Genomic DNA, 17,644 nt, shown 5'->3' on the forward strand with positions numbered 1-17,644 from the left:
TGGTCCAAGCATCCAATAGTTGTTCAGTGCACAAGGCTGGACCACTCAGCTGGTTTTCAGGACACACTGGAATCCTGAAGAAGTAGGCTCTAATGCCAGTTAAGGAATGGACTTGCCAGGGAGGTTAAAGCAACCTGGCAAAGAAGGAGAGCGCTTCCTTCTTCCACGTCCTTACACAGGCTGCCAGAGGAGGTATGACCTAGATTAGAGGTGGGTCTTCCCACCTCAAAAGATCTGGATTAAATGTTTATCTTCCTATTTCAAATGATTTAATTAAGAAAAAAAATCCCTCCCAGGTGTGCTCAGTCATTTGGGTTTTAGTTAATTCCAGATGTAGTCAAGTTGACAACTGAAAAAAGCCATCACCACCTTCCTCAGAATAGAGAAAAATATTGTGGCCTTGGAAAATCAGAGCAGCTAATTTTACCAATTAAAAACCTTAACCCATTTCTTCTTTTTGCCTAGTAGAATGTTTATTACTAACTGTTTCATGTTCATTGGCCTCGAAGTACTATTTAGAGAAAGGACCTTGGAGCAATAGAGTAACTCAATGTGCTGCAAGGTCTAGGAAAACCAGCATGCACAAAGAACCATAAACTCAACTGGGCAGGTGATGTCTACCTACAGATTCTAGCTGACCCGGGAAGTGGGGGTGTGGCCTAGCATTACAGTGTTTACAAATTGACATGATGATGGCAAAGACTGATGCTGACCGACCACTCCAGGCTTCTCACAGGAGCCAAGTCATTTCATCCTTACAACTACCCTGCTCTGACCTAGTCTTTTCACTCCAGAGGAAGTTGAAAACAGAACAGTTAGGTGGCCTACCCAAAGTCATGACAGCAAAAGTGAGTGGCCATGGCTCATAACTTTTGTCCCATTCTGACTCAACACACATGTCAACTTTCTTTAATATAGTGGGAAGTTGTGTTAATAATATCAGTAAAGCTGGAAAGGCTCTTCCCTAGTTCTGTGGTGGTTCAAACCATAGCGTGCTCACCTTCAGAGGCTGGCGTGGATCTGGGAAGAGGCATTCTTAAGAGGCACCAGGTGCTTCTGACCATCTTTGAGATACACTGGTCTGGTTGCTACACGGCCTACGCTATTTACTTCACATTAAGGCTTATTGTTGTTGATTGTGTACTTATGCCAGATTATTCAGGGTGTCTCTTTGAGTATGTGCATGCTCAAGTGCTGCACTCCTAATCACACTCCTTATGTAGAGAATGAATAGGAGGCCAGCAGCAGAGGGAATCTTCTGAGCAGATCTTTTGTGCACGCCTCAGAATCGGGTATGTTGACCTGAAGAAATCATTAAGATGAATGCAAGAAAGAAAATGACAGAAGATAGCTACTCAAATGAGATTTTGTAAACATTTTTACATTTATTTATCATTATTATTATTATGTGTGTGCGCACACTCATATGTATGCCATAGCAGGTATTTAGAGGTAGGAACTCCTGGAACTCAGTTCTTTGTGTTGTGGATTCCCGAGATGGACCACAGAGTGCTAGACTTATGGAGCACTCTTACAAACGCCTTGTGTTGGTTTTGTTCACAGGGCAATGTTAATGTAGATTGTATTTTACAATAAAGTAGTTTCATGTTTGGGGTTATTCTGAATTATTCTGGGTTATTCTAACTGGCCAAGGAAGGCAGCCTCTCCTAAGTTGTAGTGTCCTAGTTAGTTTTCTGTTGCAGGGATAAACACCATGATCTAAAGCAACTTGTCAAGGAAAAGGTTTATTTGGCTCACAGGTTACAATCCATCATCAAGGGAAGTTAGGGTAGAACTCAAGCCAGTATCCTGAAATGGAGCAGAGACCATGGAGGAGTGCCGCTTTCTGGCTTTCTCAGTCCCCAGCCTGGAGCTCACTGTCCCAGTCTGGAGCTGGAGTCCTGCAGGATTCCTGGAGAGCTGCTGACCTTTGGTCTGTCTAAACCTGGAGGAAGTTGGCTGATACTGGTGAAGTATAGTATAGTTCAGCAGCGGGGTAGATGAACTGGCCAGTGAAAGTGAGGGCAAGCAGGCAGAAAGGAAAGCTTGCTTTTTTCTGACTCTGTGGGCTGCCACCAGGAAGTGTGGCCCAGATTTAGGGTGGGCCTTCCTGCTTCAAATAACCTGATTAAGAAAATTTCTTACAGGCATGCCCAGCAGCTTGGGTTTTAATTGATTCCAGATGTAGTCAAGCTGACACCCAAGATTAGTTATCACATAAATTATCGGGAACCCTGATTATTCATGTCTTAGAATGCAGGATAAACAGTCTCAGTTTTACTACTTCAGTGTTTTAATTATCTGTTGGACTCAAAAATATATTTTCTTCTTTCTAGGGAGTTTATAAATCACATTAAGTCAGAAAGTAGCCAGTTACAAACAAAATGAGTCTTCCCACGCTACTGCATCCTTACCAGCATCTCCTAAACAGCCTTAGAGTGCCTTCCCCACGGCTCCACTGCATCCTTCACTCAGGTCGGCATCCTGCATCCCGAACCCCAAGTGCACCTGCAGCCACACCCCCTGGACACCAGTATACTAAGTGGGTGCTGCTGTCTGGAGGCCTAAGGAGAGCGTTATGTGCCCAGACAACCTCGAAGGACCACACAGAAGGACTTTCTGATAAAGAACAAAGATTTGTGGATAAACTTTATACGGGTTTAGTCCGCGGGCAAAGAGCTTGCTTAGCGGAGGCCATAACTCTTGTGGAATCGACTCATGCGAGGAAGAAGGAGCTGGCTCAGGTGCTTCTTCAGAGGGTCCTGGCCCACCACCGAGAGCAGGAACGGCTCAACCAGGGGAAGCCCCTCACGTTTCGAGTAGGTCGGTTTTCTTTTTCTGTTGCTCAGTGAAAATGGTTTTCTAAACTCTTCTAAAATACATCCACCTTCTGTGAGGTCAGATGGAGACTTCTTTCCTTGAACATTTGGATAAAATTAAATGATGTGTTTTACAAGTATTAATCTTCATATATGGTAAAATTACCATGACCATTTGAAGCAAGCCTGTGTAGTCAGTAAGAATTCTGTTGTGGCAAGACTCTTGTGGTGGATTCCAGAACAGAAGTGCACCCAGAATGAGTTGTTAGCAGTGTGCTGCTCCTGGCAGTCCTCAGATGCTCATCTGGAGTGAGTTCTCCTGTTTTCCTGCCCTACCTTTCAGAGTTGGAAATTCTGTTTCCTTGGTGTTTTGTTTTCTCTCTTGAACACAAGTCCCACCTTTTCTTCTTTCCTTTTCTTTAGTCTTGCTGTGTCTCACAGGGTGACTTCTAAGCCATCCTCCTGCCTCAGCCTCTGGAATGCTGGGGTTCCAGGCATGTCCTAGGACTCTAGCCTCTCACTGCACTGAGATACTTTTCATTGAGCTTCTAGGGGTGGCTCTAACCTTCCAGCCATCTCTGTGCCATGATTTGAAAGACGAGATCAGGAATGGATATGAATGTTTCAAAGACAGTTTCACACATAGGTCTCCAACCAGTCTTTGTACCTGTCCCTCCATTTCACATTTCTTCCTCAAAATGAGAGTCCCACACTGGTCTTGATAGTCTTTATGTGTTGTAGACAGACTAGCACACCCCCAAAGAGAGCACCAAGCATGACAAAGTGTCTACTTACAGTAGACCTTAGAGAACCCTTGAAGAGAGAAAAGTCTTAGTGTTTGCTTAGCAAGTCACACACACCTTCTCAGGGCCTCCTGGGTGTTCTACCTGATCTTAGTCCTGAGACACTCCAGTCTTCAGTCATTTTATCATCATCGTAAATTAAAGCAACATGAATTTATTCAGCCCCTGTAAAGGTGCTCAAGACAGAAAGCTGCCATGAGCTATAGTAAGGACCTAAGCCTGCCATACCCTGTCTGTACTCCTGAAGATTGTTGAATGCCATGTTTAATGTTCTGCATTGAATGGTGTGCCTCTCATGCCTGCAGTGTATGTCACACACCATTATTAAACATTATCTCATTTAAACCTTAAACCAACCTGCAAAGACTGTGCTATTGCAGCAGCTGCTGGCCTGAGGAGGGTGCTGAGGCACTCGGAGGGCTTGAGTGGCACTGTACAGACCACAGCACTTGGGTGAGCCCCCACTGACAGCTCAGGGTTTACCCCTTACCTGCCATGCTTGACTGAATTTCCATGTAGGGCCTTCCCTGCCTTTCTGAACATCAGGATTTTTTTTTCAGATTTCCCTTTATTGGATATTTTCTTAGTTATGAGTGAGACAACAGAAAAATGTACAGAAAATCACTTTCTCAATTGCTAGCAGTTTCGGAGTCATGGATTGTTTTTCCAGTGGGCTGAAGTAGAAGTAGGGCGGGTGGAATAATTACCCACTGTGATGAGAAGGTGGCAGGTGTACAAGGTCTACACACTGAAACACAAGCAGTGAAGTGTGTGTCCCTAAAGACCTGCACTACAGGGAAGGGGAAGACACTTGGTCATTGATGAAAGCGGACTTTATAAACATGGACCTTGGAAGTGTTTTCTTCTGTCTCACTGTTACTTGGGAATTAGATAAAGAGATGCATTTTCCACTGACTGCTTTAAGGCGTGTTAAAATATGTCAATGATGATTTTCATAAATTAGAGGAAACAGAAGGTAAATTAATGTTTTATTTATCAAAACTAGTCATGGTGCTGATTTCATTATTTCACTATAGGATTGTCTGGGCCCCCTGGTGCAGGGAAATCAACCTTTATAGAATATTTTGGAAAAATGCTGACTGAGAGAGGGCACAGATTGTCTGTGCTAGCAGTGGACCCGTCTTCTTGTACCAGTGGTGGTGAGTATGGCTAACATTTTTACCTGCACAGCTGATGGGGCTCTGCTACAGGTTAGTGGGAATCGGCAGTTAGGTGACTGTTGTACAATATTATGTTAAGGTGTGTGACTTTTGTTTATGTTGTATTTGTTTAACTCTGTGAAGCTGTGTTACTGTGCCTGTCTAAAACACCTGATGGTCTAATAAAGACCTGAACAACCAATAGTGTGTCAGGAGAAAGGATAGGTGGGGCTAGCAGGCAGAAAGAATAGATAGAAGGAGAAATCTGGGAGAAGAAAGGAGTAACCAGAGAAGGAGGAGGACATCAGAGGTCAGCCATCCAGCCACCCAGCTACACAGCAAGCTATGGAGTAAGAGTAAGATTTACAGAAGTAAGAGAATGGTAAAAGCCCAGAGGCAAAAGACAGATGGGTTAATTTAAGTTAAGGAAAACTAGCTAGATGCAAGCCAAGCTAAGGCCAGACATTCATAATTAAGAATAAGCCTCTGTGTGTGATTTATCTGGGAGCTGGATGGCCGGCCCCCAAAAGAAAAAACAACCAACAACAAGTGACCTCTAACTGCCATCTGAGTTTGACCTCATGAAAGGAACCATTCCTGTTCTGCAGAGTGAGGTGATGTTGGCTAATCATGCCAACTCAGAAGGCAGAGATGGCTTTCTCTGTTTTTTTTTTTTTTTTTTAAAAAAAAAAAAAAAAGGCCCCACCCCTGGAGACCTCCAGCGGCCAGGCTCCACCCCTAGACTACTTTGGTTGCCAGACCTGACCCCTCCCCAACCTGAGGAGCTCCAATGGCTAGGACCGACCCACAGACTTCTCTAACAGCCCTAATGGCTTTAAAGGCTGTTCCTTGCTCTCCCACCCAGTGACCAGGCCCCACCCTACAGAAAAAAAAAATCCCACCAATCCCTAATCTTGCCCCAAAATCAGGCCATAATCCCTCCAATCCCAGGCCACTCGAAAGCTCCCCTGACCCTGAAGCCCTGTATAACTCTGTCTTCTGTTCAGCTCTCTAGAGCAGAGGCAGCCACCCTTCTGGGTTTTTCCCTCCTAATAAATCTCTTGTGTGAGGTTTGTTGTGTGGTGTGACTTTGTGGTATTCCTTGGCTCCTGACTGCCAGGATGCCTTTCTGGTCTAAGCTGTAACACCGGTGAAAACTCTGGGAGTTAGTGAGGAAGTCCTGAATCCACAGAGCAGGTCAGCTGGTGGGTAGCTCAAGTAGGGTCAGAGGGGCCAGAAGTTAAGGCTGATCAAAGGACACACACATCTCAGCCCTTTTGTGATCATGCCTAGGGCCAGCCCTTCTCACAATCTGTTTCTCCAGTGGGCCTTACTTCTCAGTTTCATCTTCATAGTATTGTAGCATCTCTTCAATTAAACTTGAGGGAACAAAACGTATAATTGTTTATAGCTTGTCACCTGTCTGTTCTATGCCCAGAAGCAGAAGACGCTCGAAGGCCCGTGTAATGTGCTGCTGTCTTCCTGCAGCAGTCCACAGAGCACACTGTGCACTGCAGTGTTGGGCAATTACTTGCTGATGTGAGGTCGTGCAATCACTCAACATTTAATTTGCAGCTCATCAGAGATAAAATGAATATAAACTTAGCTCCCTAAGGACCATTTAAAGAAACCATATAAAGCCTTTCCTATAAATACTCAGGAAACATCCCCCCCGCTTCTCTCTTTGTGGATTAAGCTGCTCAAATTACAGTTACTCACTGAGTGGGCATGGGAGTGCCTTCTCTAGGTGAGGCACCAGCACAGCAGGGACCATGCTGCAGGGTGGCTATGACGTGATGTTCTTGGCCTTGCCCAGCTTTATGTCTTAGGAGGGAGACAGGCAGCACAGGCAGCCACACTGTGTGGAGCTCTGAAGAGTAAACACTGGGTACTTAATGGGAGTGTTTGGTTTGTATGCCGTGGTGTTCTGCAGAAAGTAATATTTGAAAGACCTTTGGTCAGTAGAGAAGTAGATAACAGTTCTTATTACCTTTTACTGAGAAGTGTGGATCAGAGGCTTCAAAGGATTTGGTTCGCTATAATAGAAAGTTTAACTGTAAATGAAATTATACTCAAGTTCCAAGATTAACTCCATGTCAACTTGTTGTCTAGCTTATTTACTGTTTTTGAACTTTGCTAAATGAAAATACGTGAAGTGTGTTAATGAAAGGCTTTCACAAATAATCCTCATTTTCATTCAAGAGAGAAGGCCATTTCCTTTCCACCTTAATGATCTAGAGTATTTGCCATAGAAAAAGAAAACAATAGCTTGAAATAGGAATTAATAACAGAACTGATGTGATATCCTGTGATTAAGCACATAGCTCTGTGTCTCCTAACCCCCATTTTCTCTCTCTGTGTGTGTGTGTGTGTGTGTGTGTGTGTGTGTGTGTGTGTATGTGTGCGTGCGTGTGTGTGTAGATATGTGTGTGAAGGGCAGGGGCAGCCTCGGCTGTCAGTCCTTGGGAGCTGTTTTTTTGAGACAAAATCTCTCACTCTCTTGGAACCCACCAAGAAGGGTATGTTGACTGGTCAGTAAGTTCTAGTAATCCACCTGTCTCTGCCTTCCCAGTGCTGGATAACAAGCGTGTGCCACCAGGCCCGATTTTCTTACAGAGTTCTGAGGGTCAAACTCGTTTCCTGACTAAGCTGTGGTTCCTCACCTTTCTCAAACTGAAAGGGAAGGATCCTAGTCTTAGGGTTTTAAAAAAGTGTGTGTAATCCAAAAGAAAAAATAAATGCAGGTAAATAGAATATTATAAATATGAATTCCTGGTCTATGTAATATAAATATAATTGGAAAATAGCACTAAATTAAAGTTAAAGAGCATTAATTCCTTTGTCTGCCCTTCTGCTTTAGACTCTTAAGCCTTCCTGTGATGGCCTTGAGACAGGTCACCCTGGGTCTACAGCTAACTGTTGGGTTCACTGGCAAGAGCAGCTCTATGAAAGAGTAACTTCACAGTGCTGTTCAGTGTGGTGGGCTCCATAGCGTAATATGCTGTAGCTCTGAGGATAGACTGCACTTCCACACGGGTGAGTTCAGGTGGAAAAGTACTTGAGGAAGAAGTTCTGTGTGCACGGAATGAGGTAGTTGAGGCATATGGGAGGCATGTGCTCTAGAATCTGCCTGTGAAAAGGCTCTAACATGGAGCAGTAAACGAAAGGTATACTTTTCAGGACCTTCTCAGTCTTTACTGTCTGCTGTGGTAGAGCTGAACATACAGGTGAGAAAATCCCCACTCCTCGTATGTAATTAGATGGCAGAAAGAAATTAGCGGGCTGGAGAGATGGCGCAGTGGTTGAGAGCACTGGCTACTCTTGCAGAGGACCCGAGTTCAGTTCCCAGCACCCACCTGGCGGCTGGCTCACAACCACCTGTAACTCTAGTTCTGGGGGAATATGAGGCCAGTGCCTCCAGGCTCCAAGGACACCTGCACTCATGCACACATACTTACATGTAGAATGCACACATAGACACCTAATTAAAAATAGTAAAAATAGCCGGGCGGTGGTGGCGCACGCCTTTAATCCCAGCACTCGGGAGGCAGAGCCAGGCGGATCTCTGTGAGTTCGAGGCCAGCCTGGGCTACCAAGTAAGTTCCAGAAGAGGCTCAAAGCTACACAGAGAAACCCTGTCTCGAAAAAAAAACAAACAAACAAAAAATAGTAAAAATAAATATATTTTAATTTAAGAAAAAAGGAAGTAGGAAAAGGTAATAGTGGTTCCAGGGCCTTAATTCTTTCAGAATTTTCAAATACTGATGTTTGCTCAAATACTACAATTAATTCAATCCATTCCTTCTGTATTTTGAGTACCTCCTGTAACCACTTTGTTTAGCGTTCAGTGTACAGTAGCTTTAGGATGAGGTTCATAGACAAGGAACTTATGCTATAACTGTGGCACATTTTCGCAGCCTTGGCACTGGTACCGTTTGGTGGAACTGGTGGCAATCCGTTGTATGTGGCGGCCGTACTATGAATGGAGGTCTGCTTAGCAGAACTCCACCCTTTATCCAGTGGGGCCAATAGCATCCTGCCCCTGTTTGTGACAATTGAGATGTCTCTAGATACGGCAGATTTCCTATAGGGCGGAGAATTGACCCTGCTTAGAAAACTGTCATGTGAAGGAGATAAGACAAATAGCTATGGAACCTCAAGATGTCTTATAGGAATACTTTTCTATCTTTTCACCGTACTTTCCAGTATTTACTGTAGACTCTACATTTTCTAACTGCAGGGAAGGTATTTAGAAAGAGCAGACTGGGACTAAAGGTAGCTTCGATACATATTTCATAGTACTCGCATTAGGCTGATAGAATGTCATTTGTACAAATGAGGGAATGGGGAGTGGAGGCTGTTCTTGGTAATAAGAAAAAGGAGAGGGTCACTGAAGTTTTCTTATGTCCTCCAAGGTACCAGAAGATTGCAGAGCAGTTACTGTGTACTGTAGAGATCTACAGCAAAAGACACGTCATGAAAAAGTTCTAGAAAGACTATCTGAAAGAAACAGGTCTTCAGTGTATGGAAGATAGATAGGGTCTGCTTTTGTTAGCGGGTTCTGAAGCACACGTTCCATTGCTACACAATCTCCTGTGAGCCTCACCATGACTTGTTGTCCCATTAATGAGGAGAGGAGGGGTTCAGGAAGATAATAACACCACAAAATGAAGTGGCCAGGGGCAATAGAGCAGGACCCTGATTTGACCACTTGTAAATGAGTGACAAGAGGACACAGTAGATGCCCTGGTAGGACACCAGCAAAGAGGCAGACACACCAATGTTGATGGCTGTGAAGAGACCACACTGCTGGGCCAGAGGGTTGGCTTGGTCCTAGGAGGCTGACATTGGTCCAGGAAGATAAGGTAGGGTTGGTGCCTAGGGAGCGTGGTTTAGATTTGAACCTCTAGTGAGTTTGGGGAGCCCTTGTTGGTTTTCAGGAGCTTGGAATGATCCAACGGTTACACCACTGTGAGTTGGAGGAGAACTTGGTAACAGTGAAATATTGGAAAGAACTGTCGTAGCTCATGTCCTCTTGCAGTTGGATGATTGGTAATTAGTTCTTACAACTCTTCCATGATTGTGAAATGTAATTATGTGTTTTAGGATCCCTCTTAGGTGATAAAACCCGGATGACTGAGCTATCAAGAGATAGGAATGCATACATCAGGCCATCTCCTACCAGTGGGACTTTAGGAGGTGTGACAAGGACCACAAATGAAGCTATTCTGTTGTGTGAAGGAGGGGGATATGACATCATTCTTATTGAAACTGTAGGTAAGTGTGATATTCTCTTTCATAAAAATAATATACCATTATAATGAATGCTATTTAAAGATAATAACAACCGATTTCACTTAGTTCATTCAGCAGATATGAAGTGTAATTAAACACAAGCTATTGCCCGAAGGGCAATGTGAGTATATGGGCTGTGCTCCCCACCCACAAGAGCCTTCCCTATGAAAGATGATAGTGACCCACATGTCTGCATAGCAGCTTTCTGTGTGCGGGGTTAGTAAGAACTAGAAGGACATTTGGAAACAAATCACAGCACTGCGTAAGCACACTTATGTCCACAGTATTCACTACGGAAGTGTGGGCAGCTGGGACCTCGGGACTCTGAGGCTGGCTAGTTCATCATTAGCACAAAATGTGTGGAGTGAAACATCAGAAGGACAACTCCAGGCGTCTGCATTCTTGTGGGGAAATGCTCTTTTGGTTTACTTTGTGGTGAATGTGTGTGACACAACCCAAACCAGTGTTTGGGGGAGTCAGTGAAGACTGCCTGGAGGAGGGAAAGTGGATGTTAATGGCGGGGTAAAGGGTGTTGCACAGACACAGAGACAGCATGGCTCATTCAGAGAAGTGCAGCTTGCTCAGGCCACTTACAACCCTGAGGGCAAAGAGAGGAGCCCAGAGCAGTGGCCAGGGTCAGGTTTGCTTGTGTGCCCTGCCGAAGAGTTTCCTTTCTCTGAAGGGAGTGCGAAGCCACACGTGTGTTTGGAGGGAACCGTACAGCAGAATGAGGAATGGTCAAGGTTCAGAATGGAGGTGGGAAGTAGTTAGACCATGGTGTCGATCAGAGAAAGGGGATGCAGGCTCTCCTTCAGGTAAGCAGGGCTGGGGAAGAGGAGATGGAGCAAAAGCATTGGCAGCGAGTGGGCTGGACTTTATTGTTGATTAAATGTAAGAGATGAAGGCAGGGGGGTTGGAGCAGCAGAGAGCACCATGGACAAGGGTGAAGGCAGAGTACTGTGAGTCCAACTATCAGTACGTTACTATGACGTGCGAATGTCCAAGGTGACATGGTTTTAGGAAGACTGGGCAGGAAATACAGACCTCACGCTTATCAGCATGGCTCATAGCTTTGTACGAAGTTGTAAATGTGGTTTGGGTTAAAAAGAAAATAGGGAATAAAAATGGAAACTAGCCACATTGTTTGTTAGGATTACTGTCATAAACAGGGCTGGGCGGCTTAGACCCTCGGTGTCACCCCAGGTGTGGAAGCTGGAACTGAGGTCAAGGCACCATCAGGTGGCTTTCTGCACTCCCCCCCCCCCCCCCCCCCCCGTTTGCAGGTGGCTGCCTTGCTGTGCCCTCACATGGGCACTTCCCAGGCACGTGCACCTTGGTGTCTCCTCTGCCCACGGGGCACCAGTCCCACTGGTTAGTGCTCCATCTCCGCCTGCAGTCACACTGAGGGCTGGGTTTTCAACGTAGGACCTGAGGGGAAGATAGGCCTAATTTAGTCCCTAAGTAGTCAGCACCGGCCTTGGGAAGTCCACCGGCCTTGGGAAGTCCACCGGCCTTGGGAAGTCCACCGGCCTTGGGAAGTCCACCGGCCTTGGGAAGTCCACCGGCCTTGGGAAGTCCACCGGCCTTGGGAAGTCCACCGTTCAAGTTTGAGTGGAGGAAGAGCTGCCTGGATGATAGCAGGAGAAGGAGAGGAGAGGGCAATATAAAAGCCCCCTGTGTTACTCAGGGTGACAGTGACTCCGGGTAAAAGGGGGGTGGCTGTCTTCAAAGCCTGGGGCCGGTGGTTCAGAGAAAGTGTAGTTCTACACCTTCAGTCCCTCAGGATGCTGCTGGCGTCTCTCTCTCTGTCCTTCTCACTTAGTTTCCATCCTCAAGGTTGCTCATGACTGATGGAGTGCTGACTGCCCCACCTTGGTTCCAGATAGAAGGAAGGAGAGGGAATAGGAAATAGAATGGAGAACATAAAGAGGACACCCAGCTGACCATCCTTCTTCAAAGAGCTCACCTGGAAGCCCCATCTGCTGACCTTGACCTGACTGAAAGGGACCTTGAAATGTGGGCCTTGACCTGGTACACTGGCACTCTAGGGAGGAAAGGAAATGAATAGATAGAAGTCTCTGTACCACAGAGAGGAAGAGTTTGCAGGTGTTCAAGCTAGGGATGCAGATCAAAACAGACAATGAGCATCAGTTAAGGTTCTCCAGAAATTTGACCATAAAGAGAAAGAGAGAAATACGGTGATGGTTGAGGAAGCTGTGAGATGTTTGTTCCTTTTTGGTTTCAAGGAGGAGTGGGGCTCAGGAAAGTGGGTGGGATGGAGGTCCTCGTGAGCCATGCTGCCCACATCAGAACTGCAGCATGGGTGGCCTAGCTGAGGCTGTGTTGACATCTGTCCACAGAGTGGGAACGGGAGGAGCTGGGAAGTGCTTCCTTTGTTTGACACAGTGAAAACAAAAGAAGGAAACTGACTGAACACATTTAGGAGATGTGTGTAAGTTTTGTCTGTATGTATGTCTGTCACCACATGTGTTCCTGGTGCCCACAGAGGCTAGAAGAGGGCCTTGGATCCTTTGGAAGTGGAGTTGTGAGTCACTTGCTGGTGTAAAGATCCAAGCCAGGCCCTCTGCAAAAGCATCAAGTGCTCTTAACCACTGAGCTCTCTCCAGCCCCCAGGGGGGATGGCTTTTATGAGACCCTTCGGTGGTACTTGGCTGCAATCGAGAGGCCTCTCCAAGCATGTTTAAAGAGAAGAGAATTGGGGCTTTGCAGAGTGGGAAGAAAAACGAAAAGGCAAAGGAGATGAAAATCTTCGCAGACATGGTTTAAGACTAGAGTCACAGTTTTCAGGCCACTTTCTGATGAAAGAGAAGCCCAGAGAAAGCTTTAAGGGTAGGAGAGAATGGAAGTCTATAAGACAATAGTTCTCAACCTTTGCAACGCTGTAACCCTTTAATACAGTTCCTCATGCGGTGACCCCCAACCATAAAATTAGTTCGTTGCTATTTCATAACTATAACTTTGTTACTGTTATGAATCATAATATAAATAGCTGTGTTTTCCAATGGTCTTAGGCGACTCTTGTGAAAGGGTCATTTGACCTCCAAAGGGGTCACAACCCACAGGTTGAAAGCCTGTGCTGTAAGGTCTTCATCCAAAATATTGGTCTAGTGAGAAAAGAAAAGATGTGTTGACACATTAATCCAAACTCATGCTAGCAGCGTTTGGAGGTGGGGCCTTTGGGAAGTAGTTAGGGTTGGATAATGCACCAAGCATGAGGCCCCTGCGATGACATCCAGGACTTTCCATGCAGAGGAAGAAACACCTGCATCAGCATGCTTGCTGTCTGAGTAGACGCTGCTGGCTCTATGCATGTGCACTTGCAACAGGACTTTAAAGGGTTAATATGTGGCCATGAAGATGAGGAGTGGAATGAAGTGGAATGGAAATGAGCAGAAGTGGAATGGAATTGATGGCAGAAATGTTACAGCTGAATGTTTTAAATAAAGCCATGATTTGAAATTGCAGGTGTGGGCCAGTCAGAGTTCGCTGTCGCTGATATGGTTGACATGTTTGTTCTGTTGCTGCCACCAGCGGGAGGGGATGAGCTGCAGGTAATGATCTGGGTGCCCCAGCCCTCCTGGTAGGTATCTCTGAAAGTACAAATGTGAAGCGTAGTATTGTTGTGAGTTAGGTTGAAGGTAGTGTAGGAAAAAACATTGTCCTCTAGGCTGAAGTACATGAGCCACAGGCAGATTCTCTCGGTGTGTGTGTTTTTTTTTCTCAACCTAAGTTAAATGGTATGACTTTGAGCTACTCACACAACTTACTCTTCCCTGTACAACATGCAAGTGACTGGAATAAATGGAAGGCTTCGGCCCAGAGACCACAGTATGGCGGCTGTTGTAGAACACTTGGCTCAGCAGTGATGGGTGCGATATCATTGGTAGCTTACATACTGTCCACCAGTACAGCACTCTCCTGTCAGTCCATCATTAGCCAGCTGGAGTTGGTGCAGATTTCACACATACCAGCTCTGCCAGGCCACCTGTACCACTGAACCACTGCCTACAAAGCTGAAGGTTCCACTTCCTCTCAGGTTCCATAATCCATTAGAATAACTCACAAAATTCAGGAAAGTCCTGTAAGAGTAGGTTTATGACAAAGGTACCCCAGTGAAGAAGAGACACACATGAAGCTCTGTGTGTGTGTGTGTGTGTGTGTGTGTGTGTGTGTGTGTGTGTGTGGCATTGACTGGGACACATCCACACATAGAAGTTAGTATGGGGGTATGGAGTTTCCTTGTGCAAGGGTAGGACTTTGTATGTGGGGAGGAAACATACACACCCATGATTGTGTGAAAGATTTTCTTCTGGTGGATTTAACCCAGGGGACTAAGGTGTTAGGTGATCAGCAGTCACCAGAGTGACCCCAAGCGAGTGACTTTGGAGTTAATTGTCTAATGTTGATGAAGAATAAGGACTGGAAGAGAGGCAAGCAAGTGAAAGTTGATTTTATCAAGGAAAAAATAAGGCCTCTGAAATGGGAGGGGTGGTCCTAAGAGAGGGGACCATCATGCTGTTTAGTGGTCTTTTGTGGGACTTACATTGGGAAGTGGGTAGAGCCTGAGGCACTCCTTACTGAGATTCATCATTCTTTGGGCACATCATGAACCAAACCAGTAAGAGACCTGTTGTGGAATATTATTTTAAGGAGTGTTACTTCTATTTATGTTGCATTTGTTTAACTCTGTGAAGCTGTGTTACTGGGCCTGTCTAAAATACCTGATGGTCTAATAAAGAACTGAACAGCCAATAGCAAGGCAGGAGACAGCATAGTCAGGGCTGGCAGGCAGAAAAAATAAATAGGAGGAGAAATCTGGGAGGAGGAAAAGAAAGAAGGAGCCAGAAAAGGAGGAGTGCTGTGGATGGTCTGTATGTCAAATGTGTTGCTGATTAGTCAATAAATAAAACACTGATTGGCCATTGGCTAGGCAGGAAGTGTAGGCGGGACAAGGAGGAGAATAAAGCTGGGAAGTGGAAGGCTGAGTCAGAGAGACACTGCCAGCCGCCACGATGACAAACAGCATGTGAAGATGCCGGTAAGCCACGAGCCATGTGGCAAGGTATAGATTAATGGAAATGGATTAATTTAAGCTGTAAGAACAGTTAGCAAGAAGCCTGCCACGGCCATACAGTTTGAAACCAATATAAGTCTCTGTGTTTACTTGGTCGGGTTTGAGCGGCTGTGGGACTGGCAGGTAAGAGAGATTTGTCCTGACTGTGGGCCAGGCAGGAAAACTCTAGCTACAGAGGAGGATGTCAGGGGCCAGCCACACAGCTATCTAGCAAGCCATGGAGTAAGAACAAGATTTACAGAAGAGAATGGAAAAAGCTCAGAGGCAAAAGGTAGACGGGATAATTTAAGTTAAGGAAAGCTAGCAAGAAACAAGCCAAGCTAAGGCTGGACATTTGTAAGTAAGAATAAGCCCCACACTCTTTTGTGTCCCCTGGCTCAACTGGAGACAATCATGCTTTGCTCATCCAATCTAGGCAGTGGTCACATGTCACGGTCACCTTTGTTTAATCTCTCTACTTGCCTTACTTATTTTGTAGGCAACTGGTCAAATAATTTCCCTTCCTTGTACTCGGGCTACATGACTAGCTTATAATTTACCATAGGTTCTCATCCTTACTTCTTGCAGTGAGCTGAGGTGGGGCTAACTTTGTCTCAGTGAGATGATGTGAGCTGCCTCCTGCCACTCCATCAAATTTTCCTTGATCATCTATTTACTCAAAGTCTGGATATATTTCACCAAGTTAGTCTCTAAATTTGGGAGGGATGTTACAGATGACTTCAGTAATTCCAAGAGCATCTACTGATCATTCTTTTCTCACTCTAGGTGAGAGTAAATGGAATATTTCTGATTAGTGTGGTTCTTCTATTCTCTTTAGGGCATCAAAAGGGGTATAATTGAGATGGCAGATCTGGTCGTTATAACTAAATCTGATGGAGACTTGGTTGTGCCAGCCTGCAGGATCCAGGCAGAGTACGTGAGTGCACTCAAGTTGCTGCGCAGGCGCTCAGAAGTCTGGAGACCGAAGGTTGGCATGTGTTCTTCTCTGTTTTCACTGAGTGGACTGTGTACCGTAGGACAGAGGACATGGGTCTCAGGCTGGACATCTGAACAGTCTTTGCTTGAATGTAAAGACTACACTTTGAAAACTCTGAGAGCCAGAGTTTGTAGTTGAGCTTAAATATAATCTTTCAACCACACGGTGAGGTAAGAGATGAGGCTGCTCATCACTTGCTGTAAACCATTTGAGAGCGATAGGAAGCCATCCTAAAAGAAAGCCCTTAAGGTTATAGAGCACTTCATGGTTTGATGTTCTCCACTAGGACTTGGGTAGCAGAGCAGAGGCTTATGATGTGATGCTTGCATTCCCATTATTTTCGGTGAGTTAAGAAAGTGAAGAACAGCAGTGTAGGAAACTGCAGTTGCATTGGCTGGCAGTTTGTCTGCAGGAGGATGCTTGCCCTATTAGTAAGGAATAAACAGTAGTCATCATGAGAGCAGCAGGCTTTCTTACTGCTGGCTTCTCTGGGGACTTCTGTGTGGGGTGACGCCATCTTGTCCATGGAGGTGCTGGGTGCTCAGCCTTGCACTGACTGGCCCAGGAGTGGAGCTCTTCCTCAGCTTAGCTTCATCTGTGGCACTCAGACCTCAGGGAGCCCTCCCTACCATTGTCTCTGTTCATCCTATGACACTCACAAGTTGTCTGGGATTCCCATGACCATCTATCTCAGCCATCCTAATTTAAAATACATTTCTGGGCTAAAGAATTTGGCCTTAAGTCAGCAGCTTATTTCTGTTGTGCTGTTAGTAACCTGAGGCCCATGCTGCAGTGTGCGCCAGTGCATGGTCATTTGTTTCCATAAACGAAGAGTTCATTTGCAAATAGCAGACTTCCCATGAAATAACAGTTCTGGTTCTGCCTTCTCCATAGGTCCTTCGCATTTCCGCCAGAACTGGAGAGGGCATCAGTGAAGTGTGGGATGCAATGAGAGAATTTCAGGACGTAATGCTGGCCAGTGGGGAGCTGACCACCAAGAGACAGAAGCAGCAGAAAGTCTGGATGTGGAATCTCATTCAGGAAAACATCTTACACCTTTTCAAGACCCATCCGAGCACCCGAGAACAGATTCCGCTGATGGAGAGGAAGGTTCTCAGCGCGGCCCTCTCCCCAGGACTAGCAGCAGACTTACTGTTGAAAGCTTTTAAAAACGAACACTAATAAACTTATCCTGTACAATCATTTTATAGAGTTTCCAGAGTACTTCATATCCCAATGTCACCTGTGTGTTTATATTGTGACACTTTTGTCCCACCCCAGCTGACTTGTGTGGCACGGTTAGACATGGGTAGTGGTTTTAAAACCATACTGTGTGGGACTGGTCCCACTTCCTCCTTTTCTTATGCTCTGGCAGAGTAGTTTCTTCTTAAGAGTCAAAAGTGGAGGAAGCTGAGGCGTCTTAGAAGCGAAAGTCATGATTGGCATTTAGTGTACCAGACTAGTCTAAAGATTTCTGAAGTGGCCATGTATACTCT

General features: G+C 45.5%; 1 protein-coding gene across 3 annotated transcripts in view; it reads left to right on the top strand.

The window, feature by feature from the left end:
• Mmaa (metabolism of cobalamin associated A) overlaps positions 1-17,351 on the top strand; it is a 32,186-nt gene extending 14,835 nt beyond the window's left edge. The window contains exons 2-7 of one of the 3 annotated variants that reach the window (XM_052727496.1): positions 2,337-2,823; positions 4,660-4,782; positions 9,889-10,059; positions 13,564-13,649; positions 15,990-16,139; positions 17,043-17,351. In XM_052727496.1, coding sequence (XP_052583456.1) covers positions 2,385-2,823; positions 4,660-4,782; positions 9,889-10,059; positions 13,564-13,649; positions 15,990-16,139; positions 17,043-17,330 — 1,257 coding nt within the window. In that variant the 5' untranslated portion in view covers positions 2,337-2,384 and the 3' untranslated portion in view covers positions 17,331-17,351. Of the gene's footprint in view, positions 1-2,336; positions 2,824-4,659; positions 4,783-9,888; positions 10,060-13,563; positions 13,650-15,989; positions 16,140-17,042 lie in introns of those variants that run through there. The other 2 variants (XM_052727497.1, XM_052727498.1) reach the window with 2 other exon arrangements.
• Positions 17,352-17,644: the final 293 nt, after the last annotated feature.

Source organism: Peromyscus californicus, unplaced genomic scaffold (genome assembly GCF_007827085.1).
Source record: "Peromyscus californicus insignis strain IS unplaced genomic scaffold, ASM782708v3 Scaffold_8__1_contigs__length_139910024, whole genome shotgun sequence".
Classification (NCBI taxonomy): domain Eukaryota; kingdom Metazoa; phylum Chordata; class Mammalia; order Rodentia; family Cricetidae; genus Peromyscus; species Peromyscus californicus.